A 22,453-nucleotide genomic window follows, 5' to 3' on the forward strand; every position below is an offset into this window, starting at 1 on the left:
GGATATTATTAATAAGCAAAACAGATGTAATTGATATCTGCCCACTGGATTTAATCTATGTAACACTGTGCTACTTTTTAATATTACGTCTGGGTCTCAGGCTTGATAACTGATCTTAACCAGTCACGAGGCCAATTCATTTGCATCAACCGTTCTGCCAGATTGGTTTAATTTTTTATTTTTTTTAATTTGATCGATTCTGTTGAATGACATTTGAGCATAATGGTCAAAAATATCCAAAAATGTGAATTTTTCCTGCAAGATTTATTATATTCGGCCACAATTTTTTTTAACCTGTTTTTTCAATTTCATTCCATTTTTCTACAACTTAAAATGTATTGCCCATAACGTTCAAAAAATAAATTCAAAATTTGTAAATATCTTCAGGTCAAATTTGATGAACGCTCAGCCTATCCTACTTATGATTGAATAAAAAGAATTGATGCCATTCAGTGCTTGTTTCGGTACTTGACTGAATTCCATTTAAAGGAATGTAACTTTATGCAGTTAACAACCGTAAGCACAATTATAAGTATGTGCATATGTATGTTATGTATTGGGTCATTTGGGGGTCTGCCCGTGATAAATTTTGAAGAAGGGAAAAAGACGCAATTCATATGAGAAATAAGCAACAATTAATGGATTTTTTTTTATGGATTAATTTTTCTGGGCGAAGAAAGGCAGACTGTGATGTTTTTCTATTGTTTTATGGAAAATTGTCGTCTCCAAGGCATGCATACAATTCTACCGAAAAACGATTTTGGCTTAACACAGGTAGACACTTTAACTAATTTACATTTCTTTTTCTGGGTGTTTCAAATGGAAAAAACACTTCAATCGCATTTTGGTGTTCAAGTGGAAGTGCTAGTCTGCTTTATTGTTGGGTTTTTTGTTGTTAAAATGAGTCAAGTAAGCAATGATAATCAGGATCCCTCCAGTACGAATAGATCAAAATTCGATGAAATTTTCGGTGGTACACCCATTTCGGTGGTAATTTTCGTGTCAATGGAAAGTTGATTATATGCATAGTTTCCAATAAAATTGTTCATTTATTACGTTGACATTTTACAATTTATTCACTAAAAATAAATTCTTTCAGTCTCATTCAAACTCACTCAAATGTGTTGCCGTTTTTGTTTGAATCTCAAACAGCATACAACGGTATTGATACAATGCGCGTATTGCTGACTCTTACTCGTTTATAGAATGAAAGTATGTGTAACATGAGATTCAAATGTTCGATTTTCTTTACATAAAATTTATATAAACAGCTTTGCTTTGAAAATATCTGGAAATTTATTGAATCAAATCGCATCTTACATAAATTCCCATCTCAACTGACCGGATTTTTTGTTCAAGATTTGAATGAGATTGCAGCGAATATTCCATCATCACTTGAAGAGATTGAGTGTATGGTTGCAAGTTTTGAAGATATTTTATGTGGTAAATTTGGTAAATTAAAAGAAATCAGAGTTCTATTTTCACTTAAGGATTATACTGATAAAGATATGGAACAATTAAATAAGGAACGAGCAAAACTAAAAAATCGATGCAAATTAACGATCTACATTCATAAAATAATGTACTGATTTTGGACTGGTTGAGATAAAATCCAATGATTTGGTCGAAGTGAAATCATCGCTTTGGTTAACATATCCATTTTAGATATGTTATGAATATTCCAGACTTTTGCAGAGTTCACCATGCATTCCGCATTATAATAAAGTAACGAAATCCGCAAATTTTGTTTGTTAAAACGTTGAAACTAATAAATGATATTCGATTCGGTATTTTTTCCATTTTTTCATTTTAATTACTTAAAAGTCAGATCACATGTTAATATATTTCATCGTTCCATAAGCCGCATTGAACAATAAAGGTAAGGTGATTGGCAGTTTCTTCATACATCTTCAACGTCATAGGTGGTGACGAGGGTTCCTAAAATATTTTTAAGAACTCTCAACAACCTTTTTTTTGCTCTTCACTTTTTTTGGCCGAGAAAAATCTTCCGATTTGCTAGGGATTTTCGTCTCCAAAAGTGACTTCCAAAAAAAAAAGATTTTATCCTCATTTTCTACAAATTGTTGACATCGTAAGGGACCCCCCATGGATTTTTCCAGGGACCCCCTACGGAATTTTGCCATCACCCCCTAAAAATTTTTACGTCATCATCTATGTTCATTGTTCAACGTCAAAAAATAAAAATAAAAAAATCAAAATGATTGTAAAAGACGAATTTTTATGAAAAAAATATTTCTTATTTATTTTAATATATCTTATTTACAGTAATAATGAATCGTAAATGTCTAAATGTGGAGATTTCCATTTAAAGTGTCTTAAGACTGATTGAATTTTTAAATGAGTCGTTTTATATTTTTTCTTTCTGTCTAAAAGATTTTTGCTCGTTTCGTTTTATTACTAGTAGAATATACAAAACAATTTTTCCACATCTGAACTATGGAGGTCAAATGACTTCAGTAGATTAGAATAAAAACCTAAAAAATCATTTTCTAATTATTCCTTCTTTTGTTCAATATTTGATTCGGCGCAACAGATTTTTTTAAAACCTCTTTTGTCAATCTCATTCCATTTTTCTTTTAAAAAAAATTGACGCCTCTCGGTACATTTCAGTGCTTGAATCGGATCCTGAATTGAAAAAGAAATTATTACGACTTCTTTTATTATTGTCTAACTGAATTAAATTTTTTTATATACAATATCAAAATCATCAACGCAATAGAACCATACAGATTTTGAGCAAATATGTATACATACAATTATTCGATATTCAAAGCGAAAAAGATACAACATGATCAAAATTAAAATATTTAAAAATAGATTCGATATCAATTTGATGAAATTAACATCGATCGAACATAAAAGGCACTCCAACGACTCGTTTACATGTTGGATATTCTCATAATTGCAATTCATTTACAAATGTTTCATCTTATTTAAATTATTAATGCTGACAATAATAATTATTATTAATCTTAAGTCGTTTTCTATGAAACGAAAGAGAAAAACAAAAATTAAATATTCTTTTTTGTTGTGCTATAGCTCCATGACTGAATTCAATCGAGTTTGATGATTTGTTGATTTGTGTATGCGTGGCCTTTTATCGCTTATTTGACATTGGATTTGTCTTAACTTCTAAAATTTGCGGATAATTTTCCACAATGTTCAACAAAATGGTATCAATATAATGCTTCAGTCGTTGGTTTTCTTCTTCTTTCTCCTGATAAGCTGCTTGTAACTGAAAAAATTCAATAAAAAAAATAAAAAATGAAAATTTGTTTTTTTTTTTTTCTTTTCCATTACAAAATCGGGAAATTATAAGCTTACAGTTAAACTAAATTTTATAAAAAAAAGAGTTAAATAAAATACCCCAAATACCCATATGGAATTTTTTTTAATTAAAGAAAAATTTAGTGGCGGGATCAAAGGACTTATTATTAATTTATTAACAAATGGATAGGAATGATAAATGCCTCTATTAATTCGAAAAACATGAAATTATGTGAAAATAGGCGAATTTTCAACTAGAATTGTTAACAACAAATAGATTTTTTAGCTATTGAATTTTGTGCTACGAATAATATAAAAAAATGGTTGATTTTTCAAAAAGAAGACCAAAAAAACAATAGCATGAGTGAGAATGATCGAAGTGAAGGCGAAATATGAGAGGGAACGGAAGGAGAGAAGAAGAGATATCACAAACACAAACACAAGCACACACAAGCAAATGATGTGAGAGCGTGAAATCGTGATTCCGATTCGTTTTTACCTTAGTCAAAGAGGCTAATGTACTAGCTGAATCGACAGAATCCTGCAAGACAAACAAATACACAAACACATTGAAAATCAATTGAAATAAACGGATTGGTTTCCAATATGATGATAATGATGATGATGAATATCAAAATTTTCTAAGGAGTTCATCGAATATCAAAGGGACATTGACTTGAATTGATTTATTCCTTAATTTATTTAGCATTCAAAGGTTGATTTGGCTTACCTGTCGATCATTTAGTTCGTCGATTTCTTGGGCCAAACTATTTGATGTGCCATTCAATAGGTTGCGGCCCTCTTCGACTCCACGAGTTAAAACCATTGCTTGAAGCTCTTCATTTTGTTCGATTAGTTGTTTTTTAGCCTGTCGCAATTCTTCCATTTCTTGATGCAGCTCTTCAAGTCGCAACGTTTCCGGTGATGTTGTTGGCATTGCTGGTCCACATTCTTGGCGCAAACGTTCCACCTCTTTTCCCAATTCAATCATTAAATCTTCGGCAGCTAATTTCTCTGCCAAATACCTATTTTATTTGAATTAAACATTTGTTTTTCGGTTAGATATTTCTGTCAATTGACATATGAGTTTCTGAAACGGCAACAATTCACTAACTTTTTCTCATTTTCCTTCGCTTCCGTCAGTTCTTCGCGCGCCAATGTCAAATTATCGCAAACATCCTCCAGTTTCTCTGTCGTTGTTCGAAGCTCAACCGTTTGTTTATCATATTGTGTTCGAAGTCTTTGCAATTCCTCTCTCAAGTTATTTGTTTCTAATTCAATGGTGCGAATTTTAATTTGGCAATTTTCATTCTGCAAAATGGCTTCGCGTTCGACACGTGCTAGTAATTCACGGTGCCGTTTCTGCTCTTCATTTAAACGCTCTTCGGCACGAATTTCCACCTGTGCAAATATAAAGGAAAAAAAATGAAGTTAAAAGATTAAATATCAAACGTTTGGATAAAAAGGACATTATTTCTATATTTACCTCTCTGAGTTGATCTTCCAGCATATGATAGCGTGCCTGAAGGACGGCATGTTCGGTTTTTGTTCGCGATGTACGATCCTCTGCATTGCTTTGTGAGTCAGCTAGTGTGCTTACTTGACGCTGCAATATTTCCAACTGTAAAAATTCAAACAAAAATCAACTGATTAGTTTTGACGTATAAAACGACAGAAGCGTATATGCTATGTTCAATAAAAATGTATTAATGATAAATGAATGAGTCGCGATGTTTTGTTTTTTTTTTTTTTTTGTACCAAATAAGTCAGTCGAACTTTTAAAACGTCAAATTCGGCTAGAAAATCGTCAATAATTTCATTTTCAACAACAGTCATATCATCGTCCATCAACACAACCATCAATTAACCATAATCTAAATCAATTTTATTGTGTATTGTTGCCGTTCATTGGACTCGCTTTGTATCGGTCAAACAATTTGTATCAGCAAGCGGAACGCAACGCTTATAACATTGTGTTGTCACTAAATTCCTGTCAAGATACATATAAATTTCGAAGCGTATGACGATCGTATACAAAATTGAAAAAAAAAATTCGCACTAAACAAAGCAGCGAGCACAATTTGTCCGACCCGGTTGAAAATGAGAGCAACTCATAATTGGAACGGATCATTATGTGAACATTCTTTGACGACTGAATGGATATGTGTATGTGTGATGCTGCCACTTGCGATAGAGTCCAATGTTTATTTAAATAAACGTTCGTCCGAGTCAAGTTATTTAAAGAAAGAATATCGTTGATTGTGATCGCAAATGTAAATATTATATTTGTCGGTCTCTGTTTGTGTGAATGCCGGGGAATATGATGAGATCTATTCATGCTCACAGCGTGATGACGAAATACTTAAAGAAATTTGTGATTAATAAATTTTACACTGGAACATTTCAAACAACGTACACGCAGAGTAGACGGACGGACATATGTGCAGTGATGATTCAAATGCAAATTTTAATTTTGCTCGACATTTGCACCACATTTTCTTGTGGGTGTGATCAATTCAATGAGACATACCATTTAAAAATGAAGGGAAGAAAGAAACCATAAAAAATTATTAATAAGAAAAAGTAATTCAGTAAATTAATTACAGATGATGAAAGAATTTAACTGAGTCATGTGTATGTTTTGGCGTGCAGACGAAAAAGATCGTTTGAAAATTAAAAAAAGAGTGGATTGGACGTAAGGACGGAAGCGCGTGGGCGTGAATAATTCATCCTTTTTTGTTTGTTTCTTTCTCATTTTATAATTTGTGTTTGCACACGAGCCGCGTGACGGGACGCGCGACGCGACATGCATGCCGAACATGCGAATTGAGGAAATTTTGAGAGCGATTCACTTACTTGTTCCTTGTACGACTCCTTAAGCAAAGAATCGTACAGCTCATGCGCAAAATTCACATCAGTCATTTTGAAAGCATGTGAATGACAACAGCTGTCATTATTGTTATGATTATTATTGCTATTGTTATTGTTTTTGTTGTTGTTGTTGTCACATTGAATGTTTCGTCGATTTTTCATCTCAATGATATTGTCGAAGAAGCTTAACCTAGACGAAGTACTATTTACATCGTTATGTGTGGCTCGTTTGTTCGTTTTATTGTTTTGCGATGGCACATGATTGTCAAATTGTAAATGTTTCAATGCGTTTTCAATCAATTGATGGGAGTCGGGTTCCGGCAGCATTGAATATGGTTCATCATTGTTGTTTGATTGCATGCTCAAAAATGTCTCTTCATCAATTAAAATCGGAAAATTTTGCAATGATTGATTGACATGTTTGGGTGTGGTTAAATTTAGATCTTCAACCATGTCGCTGGTCGTTGGTGTTGGTGTTGTGCCATCATTTACACTACTGTTGTTGTTGTTATTGTTGTTGCCAACAAATTCGAATTGCCCTTCCCAATCATCGTATGCTAGGCTGTCGAGACTTTCGGGCTCACTATTGTTTGGTATATCCGCTGTTGCCCGCACTCCCGATGCCGATGTCATTCTTTGCTCCAAACCGACACTCTTTTTTCTCTATCTATGTTCCAGTTTTTCGATTCTTTCGGTCACTTCTTGTCCAATATACTTTTTTTCCTTCAATTTTATGTATCCAATTGTTCGGGATTCACTTTGACATTCATTTCGAAACGTTATTGTTTTACTTTCACAATTGAAAATGTTGTGCAATCCACACAGTTTTTCTTTTTAATTCTGAAGAAAAATGTCTGTTGTTTACAAAATAAAAGAAAACACTATCAAATGAACGCATAAATCAACGACGATCATGTTTGTTGAGCGAATGAGAGAGATTCGGATGGAGCGAGCCAACCGCAAACGATCAATTTCGGATGATGTGTGTTTGTGTTTTTTTTTCGTTTGACAAGAAATGCGAACATTAGAGAGATGGCGCCGAGCCTAATGCGTTAAATCTATGTCAAATGACCAAATGTGCGTGTTTCACATATCTTCTCTCGTTAACGAACATCATACCATTCAAGTTTATTTTTGAATAAATTTCTGCTGTTTTTCTACTTTGTCATGTTCAAGTTTTGTATTTTATGCGACACTCTTTATTAATGTGATTGTGTAAATAAATTAAAAATTCTGTTTTTCTCATTTTGAAGCAGCGCCGATTGGGGGTTCCTTCGTGAAAGTGTACATGAAACTGTTATTCCACTGTCACTGCAATCGATTCGATACGGCAATTATCTTGTTTCTTTCTTTCTCTCTGTGTGTTTGTTTGTGTGTATTTCACCTGTGCCATCATATTGATCATAATTGCAGCATTAAATCGTTCGCCGAAACAAACGATTAATATAAAATTGTTGAATTAAAATGTATGTGCATTTTGGTTCAAGTTGAAGCAAGTGAAAGTCGAATTTGATTTTCTCCCGCTGCACAACGGTTTATGTGTGTTTGTGTGCATCGAATCGAGCACCAAGTACATATAATCAGAAGCAAAAAAAAAAAACGAAGAAAAAAACCGATGCATGCAAACATTTCTTATCTTTCGTGTGTTGCATTCATACATTGATTTTTGGACGTTGTTTTTTTTTAATGTGATCTTTGGCATTCGAAACAGCAACGAACGGTAAACAAACACACTCACAGAGAAAGAGAGATGTCACTTTATCAGCGAGTGTTCGATGTGTGTCGGCATTTCACATTTCACTTGCATGCTGTCTTTCGGCCAAATCGTGTTTGATCGAGGATCGTTTGTACACGACACCGTGCGGCAATTTTTCGTTATCACATTTAATGGCCTCAATGTAAAATTACCGGAGATTTGATAACGACAGAGACGGAAAACGTGTGTAGAAAGAGCAAGAAAAAAAATCGAGAGGAGATAGTCGGAACGGGCGAGTGAAATAAATGACGGGCCCGCCGGTGAAACGATCACAGAGAGGAAGAAAGTGACGGTGTGAAAGAGAAAAAAAATCATTTGTAATTGTGATCGCAAAAAAAATCTATCTAAATTTGCAGCTGGCCTCCCTCACACAATGCAATTATTATGAAACGAATTTAACTTTGTGTTCCGAAAGGGAGAAGCCATATTTTAAGATGCATATCAACTTTCTATGATATTTTTTTTGTTTCATACACGAGATTTTTCGTGTGGTGTAGCTGTTTTTTTTTGCTGTGGTCGACAAGGTAATATTCAAATAAACGTGTGCATTTCCGCACGTACATGAAACACTATACAGATTGTTTCAATATTTTGCTACATTTGTTTCTCAATTCGATTCGGAATATAAATGATTGTTGTTTGTTTTTGCTCTCTAAATGTTCATTTAGCCGGACCGCAGTGAATCGTTTTGGTGCTTTCACTGTGCATACGCGCACACGTCTTTACATTGGTAATTTGTTATCATGAACGGAATTCCGTTGGAATTTTCTCATTCTCTTTGTTGCATCGAGATGTTCATGTTCTTTTTTCTGGTTGATGATTAATAAAGTCTCTCACGCATGAAATTCTCTCTCTCTCTCTCGATCACTCGCTATCTCTTCTCGCTTCATGAAATATGTTTAGTATATCAAATATGTAGATTGATTTCTTTGTGTCAAAAGCCGGAAATTAATGATGTGATCAATGAATTGAGACAGTTTTATTTTTCACCAAAAAAGAAATGCAATTAAAAACCGAACAACATGCCGAGGTGGATGAATAGGTGCATGACAAAAACGCCCATTGCATTCGATGCAATTTATTCAATTCTACATTGTTTTGGCGGCATTGGAATTTTGATTAAAGAACTGGCCGCTATTTTTCAGAATTTTGCAAACAATTTTTTTTGAAACAACAACCGTAAATCCGATTAAGCGGGTACCTTTTGGCAAACTCGACCGAAACGAAGACGAGTGACGGAGTGAGAGAGAGAGAAAAGCACCAAGATTAATGTAAACCCATTGTAAGATCACAAGTAAAAATGCCGCTCATTTTTCTTCCTTGCCGCGCGCGCAATTTGAAAATATCGTTTTCTATTGTTATGAAGATTAGAAAATATCAACATGATGGGAAAGTCGATTATACAATCCGTCATTGTTCCCTCCAGCAACACATTCAATCTCATGCCTGATTCTCTTCCTCTTGCCACGCTCTTTCCATCGTTTTCACATGCACAGAATGGATGATAAACATCTTCAAATCACGATTAGAAACCAGTAGCATCGTTTTTTTATATTATTTTGCGGGTAAATTGTTTCCAAAGGAAATCTCATGTGGCAAATTTCATTCATCGTTTGACAAGAAAACTAAATAGCTCAATCGATCGAGAGTTTTTATTCATAAAAATTCTAACGAATTATCCGTTCCATATGATGAATGCTCGCTGAAAATATAAACTGACTCAATTGTGTATCATCTTCGAATGACGTCAACACTGCGCACTTAAACCAATGTCGGTAAAAATGTACACAATGTTTGTACTACATATATTAACGAACTCAATCGCAATCGTAATTTATATACATGATCGAACGAATTTCCATAATAATATTTTTTTGTTCGTCATCACACGATGATGAGTAAATTCTGTGAAAATGATATGTTTTTATTCGAATCGAGAAGAAGAGCGAGGAAGATTAAGCATCAAATTTGTAAAATTTTCAATTAAAATCAATGGAGCGACGATCAAATGTGACTTTTGGCCTCATCTTTTGTCGCGCATTAACAACTAACATGTTACTTATTTTACAATTATTCTGGATGAGACAAATTTCCCGAAATAAATGACGACGCAACGACACACACACACACACACACATCATGTGCGATAAGTATAATTTTCTTATTCACTGCGGCTACTTCACACAACTGTACACACATCATTTACATAAAATCAAAATCAAACAAAAGAACAATTGAATCACGGGATGATATTTTGTTATCGTTTAACAATCACAACGATTCATCTTAGCTACTAGTGTTTGTTTTGTTAGCGTTTGTAAATAAAACAGAAAATTCATTCAATTCAGCGTTTCCCTGCAGCAAAATCACAATCTGGATTAAATGCGGTGGATTTCAAGGATTTGTTTTAACTCGGTCGTATCTTAAGCTAGACTTCCATTCCAATCAAAACGAATAAACAACTGTGTAGTTGAGGATGAAGACGTCGGTTTTTCTTTGAAGATTTAATTTTAATACCAGTTACTATGCTGTCGTAGATCAGCCAAGATTTTACTAATCTCTCGAGATGAAGGCATATTTGTTTTTCAATCTCTCAATTGAAATGAACCGTTCTGATGTAAAAAAAAACTTGTACCGTCATTTGATGCGGTATTAAAAATCTTGTTTTGTGCACATTGCCATAACTGTCAAAAAATTGATCGCTGCCATTCTTTCTCTCTCAAATGCACTAACAAACACACCGAAAATTGCCCTGCAGCAATAAGTACCGAATTGATTCATTCACAATTGATGTGATCAGGTTTCTATATTTTCTATGTTGAGAGAAAAAAAGAAAAAAATCGCGCACACACTTCAATTGATTCTTAGATGCGTTTCTACTTCGTAATATAGCTTTGATGTTTCTTTTTTTTTCAAAATCTAGCTGCACTTGTGTAAAATACACTAAAACTCGATGAAGAAAAAAAACACGTTTTTAATGTCTTTTTTGACCCCGTCGCCGTGCAATTGATGGCAAACAGCAGGCCAAGAACAAAATTGATTGATGCAGAAAAATATTATATATATTTTTTGTCCCCACTTTGTTTGTTGATTTTGACTGCAATGTGTTCACTTGCGCGATATGCGACAGAATTTTCTTTTATATATTTCGGGCATTCAGCCAACTGTAGTTTCAAACAAGTTGTCCGCATTTGTTCACAAACGAAATTTCTGAATTATTTTTTTTTGTTGTTTTTAAATAAAATTGAATTTGGTTCAAGTCAATCAAGCAAAATATAGTATGTGATAACGTAAAAAACTTTGTGGGATTGTTTTTTTCACGATGTCACTAAGACACTAAAATCGTTTTCGTACTTAATGGTTATGCGACAATGCGATTTTTATTTCAACTTGTTTCGTTCTCTGGACATACACATCGATTGGTTTTATCGCCGTTGAGCCAAACTAATAAACACACATTTAACAACAAAAAAAAAAGAAGGAGAAAGAGACAAAACAAAGAGTTCACCAAAATGAAATGAAAAATAAACTAACAATTCATTAAGAATTGTGAATAAACAATGCACGAACGGAATTTTGCCGTTGAATTGAAACGACTGTTGGCATGAATTTTGTGTGTCTCTATCTAGTCGCCGTACTCTCTATCAAAATATCATATGGTTGTGCACGAGCACACACACACACACTCATTCACTCACTCACACTGTCATCAATGTACTATTCGCCAAAGCCAAAATCCATTGCACGGATCTTGCTGGCTGAGCATGTATGAAATTCATTCTATTTGTGTGCGTTCGTGAGTGTAAATGTGATCTAAAGTCGATTGGGTGTGTTCGTATATGCAACGGTTGTTTGGTTTGCTGTTTCGGCTGCCCCGTTGCCTGCCATATACACATACTAACTTATTTTACATTGTTGTTTTAATAATAACGTTTTGTTCGTTCGTTCATTCGAATATATGAGGCGAATGGAGTGTGGCGTGCACTGGCTTACTCACAATTGAAATGATAATATAGAGGCCCCCAATTAAAAGGGAAAAAAATCGCGGCCCAGTGTGCACACGCGTTTCTGTATTTCTACGCTTGTTCGCTCATTCAATCGCTTTAAATGGACTCTAATCGAACAATATATGTATGATATATGTTTATTGCATGGGCGATTTAAAGCAACTTTGTGTGTTGTTTTTTTTTTTCTCTCTTCTATTCTACTGCTTTCTGTGTATGCCTTTTTTATCGTTATGAATTGTTTTCCAGAAACAGAAAGTCTCTTGTTTCGTTGTGCACGCCAACCATTACACACACACACACACACACACATAGAAAACAATTCAATTGTAAAATTATCGCCTATTTCTTGAATCTGGTGGAAGAGAACAACCGAATGTATTCAATGCACGTACAAACAATTGCATTTTTCACACACTCACGAAACACTCCAATCGACTATTGGCAACAAACAAACGGTCGTCGATTAGAACACCGTATTGAAAAAAAAAATGTAATTCGGTCGATTGAGGTTCATGCAACATTTGACCGAAAATCTTTCGATTGTAACTTTGTTGCTTGCATTTTGGTTTGATTTCAATTTAGAAGGTTGCTGAACATTTACCAATTATCTTTAATCTTGAATTTGAATTTTTTCGTTCTAATTGCAAAGGAATGTTTTACAACGCCGCTCTCTTTTTTTGGCATTTCATGGCGATTTTTATTTCCTTTGGTGCTTCGCGCGCACGATATGCAAGTCATTACAAATTAAAAAGTTGGATGGAATGGCGAAATAGAGTTGAACCAAAGAGAATAATTTAATTGAATCCAAAACCCGAAAAATTGTTCGGGGGCAGTGCACTTTGCAGCAGAAGAAGGCAAACAAATAACAGTAGCATTAAAAATTGGTCGATAAAAGTGCATTTGAAAACGCAAGCGATCGATGTAATTAGAAGCTGCCGAAAGATCTATCGAAATACATTTGAAAAACAAAGTGAAAATGTAGCGTAAGAAAACCGTATCATTTCATCAGCGTGTGAAATGCAAAAGTGGTTATGAATCAATTCGAAACAATTGCAGAAAAAAAACAAAAGAAGAAAACAAAAACCACTGTAATAATTGCTGCAAATGGATCATAATTTTCGATTGGGATTTATGCAGTTTGCTGCACGGCGGCCATACACGCTCAAAAACATTCAAATCGACTCAATTAGACAGCATTTTATTATGAAATCATCTTCTTTTTCACCGTTGTATTTTTGTTTTATGCAAATCGATGTGCTCGCCAAGAAATGCATGTGAATGAGTGCAATTTTGTTTTCACCATATTTTCTTTTCATTCCAGCCAGACTTTCAGATGAGGCAATCTTCAACCGATTGCCGTTACCACTTGAATCGTTTAATTAATGGTGGGTTATTCAATTGGATTATTTTGCTCTACCTTGATCTCTCGATGATCGTTTTTCTTCTTCTTCTTCTTCATAACATTTATCTGCACAGAATGACAATTCCGAAGATTTTCAACTCAAATATTTTTTTTACAAAAAAAAAAAATGACTCAAGTCGACATTTCACGGCATTCATTATTGGTTGTATCTTTTTAAGTAAAACTTTCTTCATAATCTACTAAAGGCATTACCATTTCTTTAATCTGAATCTCGTGTGTTTTTATGCAAATATCTCATGTAAACGAATATTTTTTGATAAGAATCCGGACAGCCTCACAGTTCAAGTTCGACTGACTCTTATTTACAATTTTCAACTTTGTTGAAAAATTCTATAAAAAAAAATACAAAATAATCCTATAAATAATTAATTACCTTATGGTTAAGATCTTGTACATCTTCTAAGCTAACATCGCTGTACATGTCTTCGGTGGTATCACAATTCGAGCTGCGGCCGGACGAGTTAAAACTCGACGATCTGTACAATTGACTGAAATGAAAACAAACGACGATTAGTTTTCGTTTTTAAATTTAAAAAAAAATTGTTTCGAAAAAGTCTGAAACTATTTTTAGACGTAGCGAAACTTTTTATTTAACGCTTCTATGTGTTTGTTGCTAACTTTAAAATAGGTTTGAAGCAACATCAATATTCAAGCTGTGTTGCAGCTTATCGAAAGCTTGTAAGCGAAATGCCCCTGAAGATATGCAACACTCGCACATACTGAAGTTCGAACCATTTGCGTTCAATCAAAAAGCATCTCAGAGATGTCGTTTTTAAACTCAAACGGCAACCACAAATTCCAATAAGATTTTTTTTCTTCAATTTAACTATAAAATTTGACTTACCTTGCTAGAGCATTTGATCCCAATTGCCTCCTACCGGAACTGAAATGAGAAAAGCGGAAGTTTAGTCAAGTGATTTTCTTTTTTTTCCCCTGAAATAATAATAAATCGGAGATTGATTGAGCCATGATGTGATGATGTGAGTGTAAAATGGAGGTGCAGATTTAGTTTGTTAATGTGAAACCTACTTTGACATTTGATATTCTTGAGAAGAACTTTTTTTTCCGTTTTTTGTTTTTTCTCAAATAAAAATGATCTTATTTCAATGGAAGAAACGAAACGATGGAAAATAGTTTCATTTGAAATGGTCTTGTTTTGAGTTTAAAATGAGATGGTGAAAATGTTCTTGCTGAAAAATAAAACGTATGAACTGAAAAATAGTTTATTGTGGCTGTGTAATTAAAAATGCGACTAAAAAAACAGTACCACCACAATTGGTCAATGGATACCATTCATTCGGACTGTTTCTCTTTTTTGTAAACGGTTGGTTAAATTTAACAATCGACAACAAATTCCAACGGAGAATTCCATTAAATATTGCCAAAAGACACGATTGAAAGTAGGCAATGCGCGCATGCAGAGCATCACCATTCACAAATTAAAAAAAAAATGAAGAAGAATCAACACTCCAAAGCTGGATATCCATCCGAAATACATAGACTGGTTAAACGTAACATTTATTGCTGACGACTGTATGCCACGATCACACGAAATTGGGTGTGCTAGTGTATTTCATGCTCAAATAGAAGCAATAACAAATCATTTATGCCAGTCAGAATGAATATATACATATATGTTTCAGCACAAGAAGTGATTCATCAAACGATGCTTTCTCTCAACTCTCGAATAAATGCATTTCAATGAACAACACGAACATATTTTATTTGTACAAAACATTAACACCAATTTTTTCAACAACTGTTTTTCTTCTTCTTTTTTTTTAGTTTTCACTTCTTTTCATTGATCATCTTTCGTCCTCATCCTTCGGCAATATGTTTTGTTTGTTATTTCATTGCATTGTTTCGTGTGTTGCCAGTTGGTTTTGCGCACACAGTCTTTGTGTTGCGCTTTTCAATTGTTTGAATTACACCGTCATAGCACAATAATATCATATTTAATTCCATTTTGCATGACCTCTAGCTAAGATAGAGACTCAATATGACTTTCTAGTTGACGTTAAGTGTTCACATTCAACAAATACATCAGCTTGATTTAAAATACGAATATCTAAAAACAAAACAACGAACGAAGAGAACGAAGTAGCACAGGCGTTATATATGCAAAACATCTGTAAGCGATCCAACAGGGACACAGAAAACATGTGAACCTCTCAAATTGCAATCATACATCAGATCTTCGGATTTATGATGAAATTTGATGATCGTTTGAAATGGTTTGTTCGTAACGTAGTACACACCTGAGATACACACTGTCGAACTATTGAAAATAAATCAGTTGGTTCGACATTGAAACGTAATACTTTTTTTTATTTTCGTCGAAATGACGTGTTGAAATGTACTTTGGATTCGATACGAGAAAATTATGGTTTTGCCACACCCGCTTAACTAATTTAAATTAAATGGTTGCTTAGAATCCAATTCAATTCTGCGAAATGGATAGGAATTAGACATGAAATTGGCATGAAAATGCAGTTTTTGTGGCAAAAACATGCATGCATACCAACATTTAATTGAATAGTAGAAGGAAGGGTCGGGCAGTGTTGTGACAAATTATCTATTTAGCGTAAAATCAGCAAAAGAAGCCGAACATTTGGACACCATTCACTATTTATCGAGTAATTGTCATGCATTAGTGCTCTTCGCGTATATCCAAAAGATAAATTTTGTACATTTTGATGCTGTATGAAGTTTTTTCTTATCTTTTCTTTAACCAAGGAATTTCCTTGTCAAAAAAATTCATCTTGCACATTCATGTCATTAACTATTCGATTGTTGGTTACATGGTCAAGTGGCTGCCTGCGGCTATTAGATTATTATCATTATTTATCGGGTCGCTATCTAGCTGATTTATGCGATAAAAAAATCTGACAATTAGTCAAGACACTATGCTCAATTCAGAGATTGTTCAAATTTCAAAATGTTTTAATGGCGAGAAATTGTACTGTCAGCATTCTGATTTGATTGTGTCTGATCATCAAACTTCATTGCATAATCGATAATTTTTAAAAACACACACACACAATAAGTGATTATTCTCTTCATTACGTTTGCTTACATCGCTTGAAAATCGGTGAAAATCGGCTTGGTGCTGTGTTTGAAAAAAAAAAGTGAAAGAAGTTATGGGTGTAGGTATAATTGCTGGATGAAAAGACACATTACTATCGTTAAAATGTGAAATGTGTTATTTTGATTGGTCATTTTGTGCTATCATCATATTTGACCGATTGGTAAATCGTTTAATTATACCCATGAAGTTCTTAGTGCTCGCGCAATCCAATTGAAGGCACAAAAAACTGCACTACATGCTTAATTACAAAATCGTTTTATGCCATTTGCTTATGAAATGTTGCGGTTGCCATATAAATGAATTTTATTGAGAAATGAAGTTAATTGATACACACACACACACACACCACAAAAAAACTCAACTTATTCCAATGGCTGACGCTAGTCGCTAGAATATATTTCGTTGTGGCTCATTTATTTCAGCGGGAGATTAATATAATCCAATTTTCTTCCTATATCGTATTTGCCTGGTTGAATACCCAAATAAAAAATGATGTGCCGATTTCCTTATTCAAACATTCACATTAATTTATGACGATATGTTATTTAAAGAAAAGGTACACTGTGCGCTGTGTGTAAAATCGCGCAAAAATAAACCGTGTGTATATGTAAACACATTTATATGTATCGGCTTACGCCGATCAAGATTTATAATGGAACGATGGAACGAACGATTGAACAGCTAGATTATACGAAGCAAACACACACACTTTTTTCTACCGTATGCATACATAAAATTGTTCGCGTGCCGACAAATCAACCGGGAGTTTCAATGAATACGCGAATGTGTGTTTTTGGATTTCGACTTTTTTGGGGAACATTCAATTATTCAATTTTTATACATATGCCGTAAGGTAGTGAAGTTACTAGCGTTTCCAAATTAGAAAAAAAATGGAAAATAAAAACAAAGAAAGTCGCAATTTTTGCAATTTTTCCCACCTTTCAAAATGATACGATGCAATTCTTTTGACATGCATTTTTTTCTTTTCTGACAAAAAAAGCAAACAAATTGAAAAAGAAAAAAACCAAAGATTAAAAAAAATCAAAACAATTCATTCGCTACAAACGGAAATTATTTTAATTGGCCACAGCACTCAGCCGAATCATGAGTTTGATTGATCGAGCTTAAAATGAATGGAAATCTGTGCATTAACTGAAAAATTGGAAAAAAATTGAAAAGTAGAGGGGAATGGTAGAATAATAGAAAATAATTTGAAGATATCAAAAATTTGCGAAAAGACTGATGTGAAGAAAAAAAATCTTTCGATAAAATTGAAATGTTTCATGCATAATGACCTCCAGGATACGGAAAATATATTAAGCAATAACAAGCAGAATGAAAATCCGTTATTGTTTTCTGTGTGCATTGGTGAATGTGAACGATAAATGGTAACATTGCGTCACTGTTCATGATGGTCTCATTGCTTAGTCATGATCAGTGAACATTCCAAGAACCAATTCGTTTGCACAATAATTCATTTTGTTCCAAATTCAACTCTGTCTTTAAGATCCAATCTCCAAAAAGGTTTTTTTGGCATTGATGACATTTATAGAACTTTAAGGCTTTGCCGAAATTAACGAAAAAAAAAAAACAACACTACCAGAAAGTTCAACGTGAATGCAGAGAATGAGTTTTTATCTCTGCACACTCCACCTCTCGTTTTCGCTCACGTAAGCTGAGGGCACTTTGTCCAAAATCATTTATCATTTGCCGAGTTATGGAATGCGCGTTATTTTGTTTCGTTGTTGTTTTAGTTTTTTTATTCAAAAAGAAAGGCCATGCTTGCCATCTGACTCTATCGCATAATGTTTTTTCTTCTTCTTCTTCTTTTTCTCTTTTATGGTTTGATAATTTTTTCTTTTTAATGTAAGTTAAAATAATGCGTTCCAATTAAATGCGGCTGGGTCGCACAATTCAGTGCTCGCAAACACACACAAAGCAGCAGCACAAAACTTTTACTTGACCACGTAATATTTAAATTTCTCTTTGACGATCAGCCGTTCGTTCGTTGTTGTTGTCTATTTTTCAAACATATGTAACTCAGATGGTAGTTTGCTGTGAACAAACCAAGTTCCAAGTTGGCTGACTGACCGAAGCCAAGTTTGAATGTCGGAATGTATATCGGTATGTGTAATATTATTACCATGAAATGAAGATTGCTGGAAAATTTACCATGGAGATGAAAATTTCGAATTTTAATTACCACTGATTGGAATATATACATAAATGATGTGATTTTTCACAATGTCGAACAAAATGTGAACGGCAAAAGAAAAAAAAAATTCCATTCAATCTGACAGAGTACATCGTGTAATGTATAGGCGTTCAATTTCAATTAAAATTGAATGGTATTTTGATTTATAATGGATTAGTTCATTTGGCTATGGCGAAATCGTGAATGAATGGAGGAAAAAGAGTAGCTCTCATCTTTTGCCGGTCCAATTGAAAAGCCGCATCATTTGAAAGCCGAAACAAAAAAGAATTTCATGTCGGCTACTACCTCACATAAAACGCTATCGACACCGATGCATGTTAATTTTAACAAAACTTGTATTTGAACTTAAATCATGCTTTTTGGACATAAAAAAAAACAATCAAATTAATTTTTGGCAGTTTGGAAAATGTTTGATTTGGCATCTATATGCGAATTTGTGGAGTCTAGAGCTTAAACTTTAGAGATTCAATTGAAAATTGGCGATGTTCATATTAGCGGACTTTCATCTAGAAAATCATTTTGATTGACTGAGAGAATCACTTTCATCGAGTAATTTTGCTTCGATGCGGGACAAACCAATTTGTTTACTGATCATTTCACGTATGTTGCATGAAATTACGGTAGAGAGAATAAAAAGGTATGGCTTACTTTTCGTAATCATGCAGATTAATGCAACAATTTACTTATTAGGTTAGCTAACTTGCCACATGTTTTCCATATCTTTCCCTCTATTGCTCTCCTGCACTCTTTTCATTTTCCTTTTAGGGCAATTTGTGTGTGTGTGTGTGTGGCCCTTATGCTACGCGAAAGTTGCATTGCTCGGTGTGAAAAATCTCGGTATCATAATCATAATTTTTCCGCTGTACCGAACTCTGATTATGAATTATTCAGGTTAATTTCTTGCTTGAATAGATGAATTACCTAAAGTTTAGTCATTGTACCATTTGTGGCACATAGCGCGTACGGCGCATTAGAGATAACGAAAAAAAAACGAATTTCAAATGAAGTGAATGTGTCTGGGCTTTTGGCATATTCTTTCATTATCAGTTTTTTTTGTTGTTGTTGTTCATTCATGTTTGATTTCTTGTGTGTCCGATAACAATAGCAATTAGACCAGAATGTCGGTTGTTGCTTTTCATATTTATTTATTTTTTACCTGATCGGCACGAGATGATGGTTCGGCCTCTGGTTCGGCGTATAAATTGTATATTCCGTTTGGAGATCCACTTTATATGCTTGTGACAAAAGCACACAATCAATCACTATCTGTCACTGTTCTATGATTTGGTGCTTTTGCTGATGATCAACAGGTTTTCTCTACGTTTTTTTCGTTTAAACATAAATAAATATTTCGAGTCGAGATGTATTGTTCACTTAAAGTGCTGTCAAATGAATTCAATTTAAATATACACTTTTCATACAAAGAAAATGCAAATGTATTCACATAATCAGAGCGCGTATTTATTCACGCACAATCCAATGAACAAGCGCTTTGGAACCCACTAATTGGTACAAAAATTGTGGTCGAAGCTTTGATGACATTGTATCAAACATTGTCAATGGATGATTTTTTTGTATATTTTTTTTGCTTATGTCGTTGGATCTCTCTTTTTTAAGTGGAAACAATATCATGTTATTCATAAAATGATGATGGGTTTTTGACGCCATTCACTTGAACTATTGCTGGTCAGTGTTGGTGAAATATTTTTCAGCCTTATGGCTGTATATATTTATTGATTCAAATTGTGTATGGTTTCATATTGTGTATTTTTTTACTGTATTTTTCGTTTCGATTGCACAAAACGAAGGTCAAATTCCACCGTTGCCGCTTTATTCTATACAATACACTCCCCGCACTTACAGAAATTTTAAAACAAAATATGTAAGTTAACACGCATACATACTGAACGACTCTCACCCGACAAAATCCATGCAGGTATATATGTTAATAGGTTCTATTGTTTTCTCGCAACGAAACACTTTTCTGATCGATATTCTTGTTTAGGAGTGTTTTTGAAGAAGCGAATACTTCAAAACTGTATTACATAGTTCGATGACATCGCGATCACAACACTTTTGCCGAATTTTGTTGTTATTTTTCTTTTCTCCACTTTAATAGAATGTTTTCTTTAACGACGCGCAAATGTCACGTTTTTTCACGATGATGCTGTTGTTATTGCTAAACGAATCAGGTTTTTTTTTTCTCTTGTAGTGCGAGCACAGTTTTGTTCAGAAATAGTGTTGTTTACAGTTACGCTATATACGACCGACTGAATAAATTGTGCATGCTCAAACGCAAATGCATACGCGTTCGTTCGACCGAATTTTAATGAGAAGAGCACATACGCCTGTATGTGTTTGTAAATGACATATTTGAGGCAAAAGGTATGGCAAATGAGAAGAGAGTGAGGCGGACATTGTATGTATGACTGACTAAGCGAGCGTATATGTGTATGGGTATGAAAGAAAAAAAAATTCTTCAGAAACGCGTTTTGGTGGAACGACGAGAAGCGTCGATGGCTCTATGTTATTTCTTGTGTACATGTATACATTCGATCAAAATCGCTTGCTTGTGCGCTCTAAACACGCTAAATGTATATAAAAAACGATACGCACACATAGGAACCTGTGTGTATGTGTGACTAAAATGGTCACGGCAGGTAAAATGCGAATTAAAATAAGTCAGGGCTCATTTCCATCGAAGAAAATAGGCGACACATTTGTTTGATTGTATGCACCGAAGTATAAAATAAATAATACTGTTAACAATTCGAAACGAAGAATGAAAACTTCCAATTTTCCAGAGACTTTTATGAACAATTGTAACTTAAGGTGTGATATGAACGGTGTGATTCGATGATTTTATCAACACCACTCGTATGAATCACATTCTGAAATGTGAACGGAAGATGTGAATTTGCGCGGAATGTGTGTGAAAGAACCTCTGCCGTTGACGAGATTGATAGCGTTTGACCATTCCACTTCTTTTGCGGCTATTTCTTTTTGTCCATGAGAAAAATCACATCATTGAAATTTACGGTGCCGACCAAGCACCTTTTTTTCTTCTTTGCAGAAATGAATAGAAATTACAACAATTTACCGGTTTTTGTTTGATAGCTCTCAGCTCTAGAACGATGATGATACTCGTTTGACGTAATAAATGTGTATAATTTTGATATATTGTAATGAAATTATAGTTTTCAGTCACGGTTATTTGGGTTCATATCAACAAGATACGGAGAGATATTCTAAATTCTTGTGATTCACATTCAAAACACTTTGTTTGTTGATGCAATGCACGCAAACACTACTTTTCCACTATCTTCTATCTAAAAATTTTGGTTTTTGTTTCAGAGATTGTGGAATATACAGTTTGAATCACGCAGTGTTCAAATCGACAGAAAAAAACAACAACAGCGTTCTGTGAGCTCTATTGTTTGTTTATAATACCTGTTGCACCTACAATCTACATTGACATGCACCTCAATTCTTATAAAAATTCGATATTATTTTATGAGAGATTGCATGAGTGTGTGTGTTTGTTTTTTTTTATTGTTTCTCTATTGTTCTGTTCGAGTTTAGTAAATATTACAAAACATCATCCGGTCGAAAAAAAAGTGCATATAAAATCGAATGCGTGGGAGGGGAATCGCTCTTAAACGAATGTGTTAAACGTTATCAACACATAGCAAACAAAGATCTATGATTCTCTGAAAAATGGCTTGGCTAAATACTAATTATATACGAAATTCAATTCAAATTTAGAAAATATTAAATCTTTCTCACTGAAAATGCTCTGAATTGT

The 22,453-nt window shown here is 34.0% G+C and overlaps 1 protein-coding gene across 15 annotated transcripts in view; it reads right to left on the minus strand.

Moving 5' to 3' along the window:
* Positions 1-2,280: 2,280 nt before the first annotated feature.
* LOC116346540 (rab11 family-interacting protein 4) overlaps positions 2,281-22,453 on the minus strand; it is a 36,102-nt gene continuing 15,929 nt past the window's right edge. For 4 of the 15 annotated variants that reach the window (XM_031776656.1, XM_031776654.1, XM_031776653.1 and 1 more), the window contains 7 exons: positions 14,190-14,228; positions 13,719-13,833; positions 4,775-4,909; positions 4,403-4,689; positions 4,019-4,313; positions 3,788-3,829; positions 2,284-3,256 (listed from right to left, as the gene is read on the minus strand). In XM_031776656.1, the coding sequence (XP_031632516.1) occupies positions 3,119-3,256; positions 3,788-3,829; positions 4,019-4,313; positions 4,403-4,689; positions 4,775-4,909; positions 13,719-13,833; positions 14,190-14,228 (1,051 nt within the window). In that variant the 3' untranslated portion in view covers positions 2,284-3,118. Of the gene's footprint in view, positions 3,257-3,787; positions 3,830-4,018; positions 4,314-4,402; positions 4,690-4,774; positions 4,910-6,144; positions 7,751-10,683; positions 11,406-13,718; positions 13,834-14,189; positions 14,229-19,804; positions 20,905-22,453 lie in introns of those variants that run through there. The other 11 variants (XM_031776659.1, XM_031776652.1, XM_031776661.1 and 8 more) reach the window with 9 other exon arrangements.

Source organism: Contarinia nasturtii, unplaced genomic scaffold, assembly GCF_009176525.2.
Source record: "Contarinia nasturtii isolate CC-2019 unplaced genomic scaffold, AAFC_CNas_1.1 Cnas_scaffold_1565, whole genome shotgun sequence".
Lineage (NCBI taxonomy): Eukaryota > Metazoa > Arthropoda > Insecta > Diptera > Cecidomyiidae > Contarinia > Contarinia nasturtii.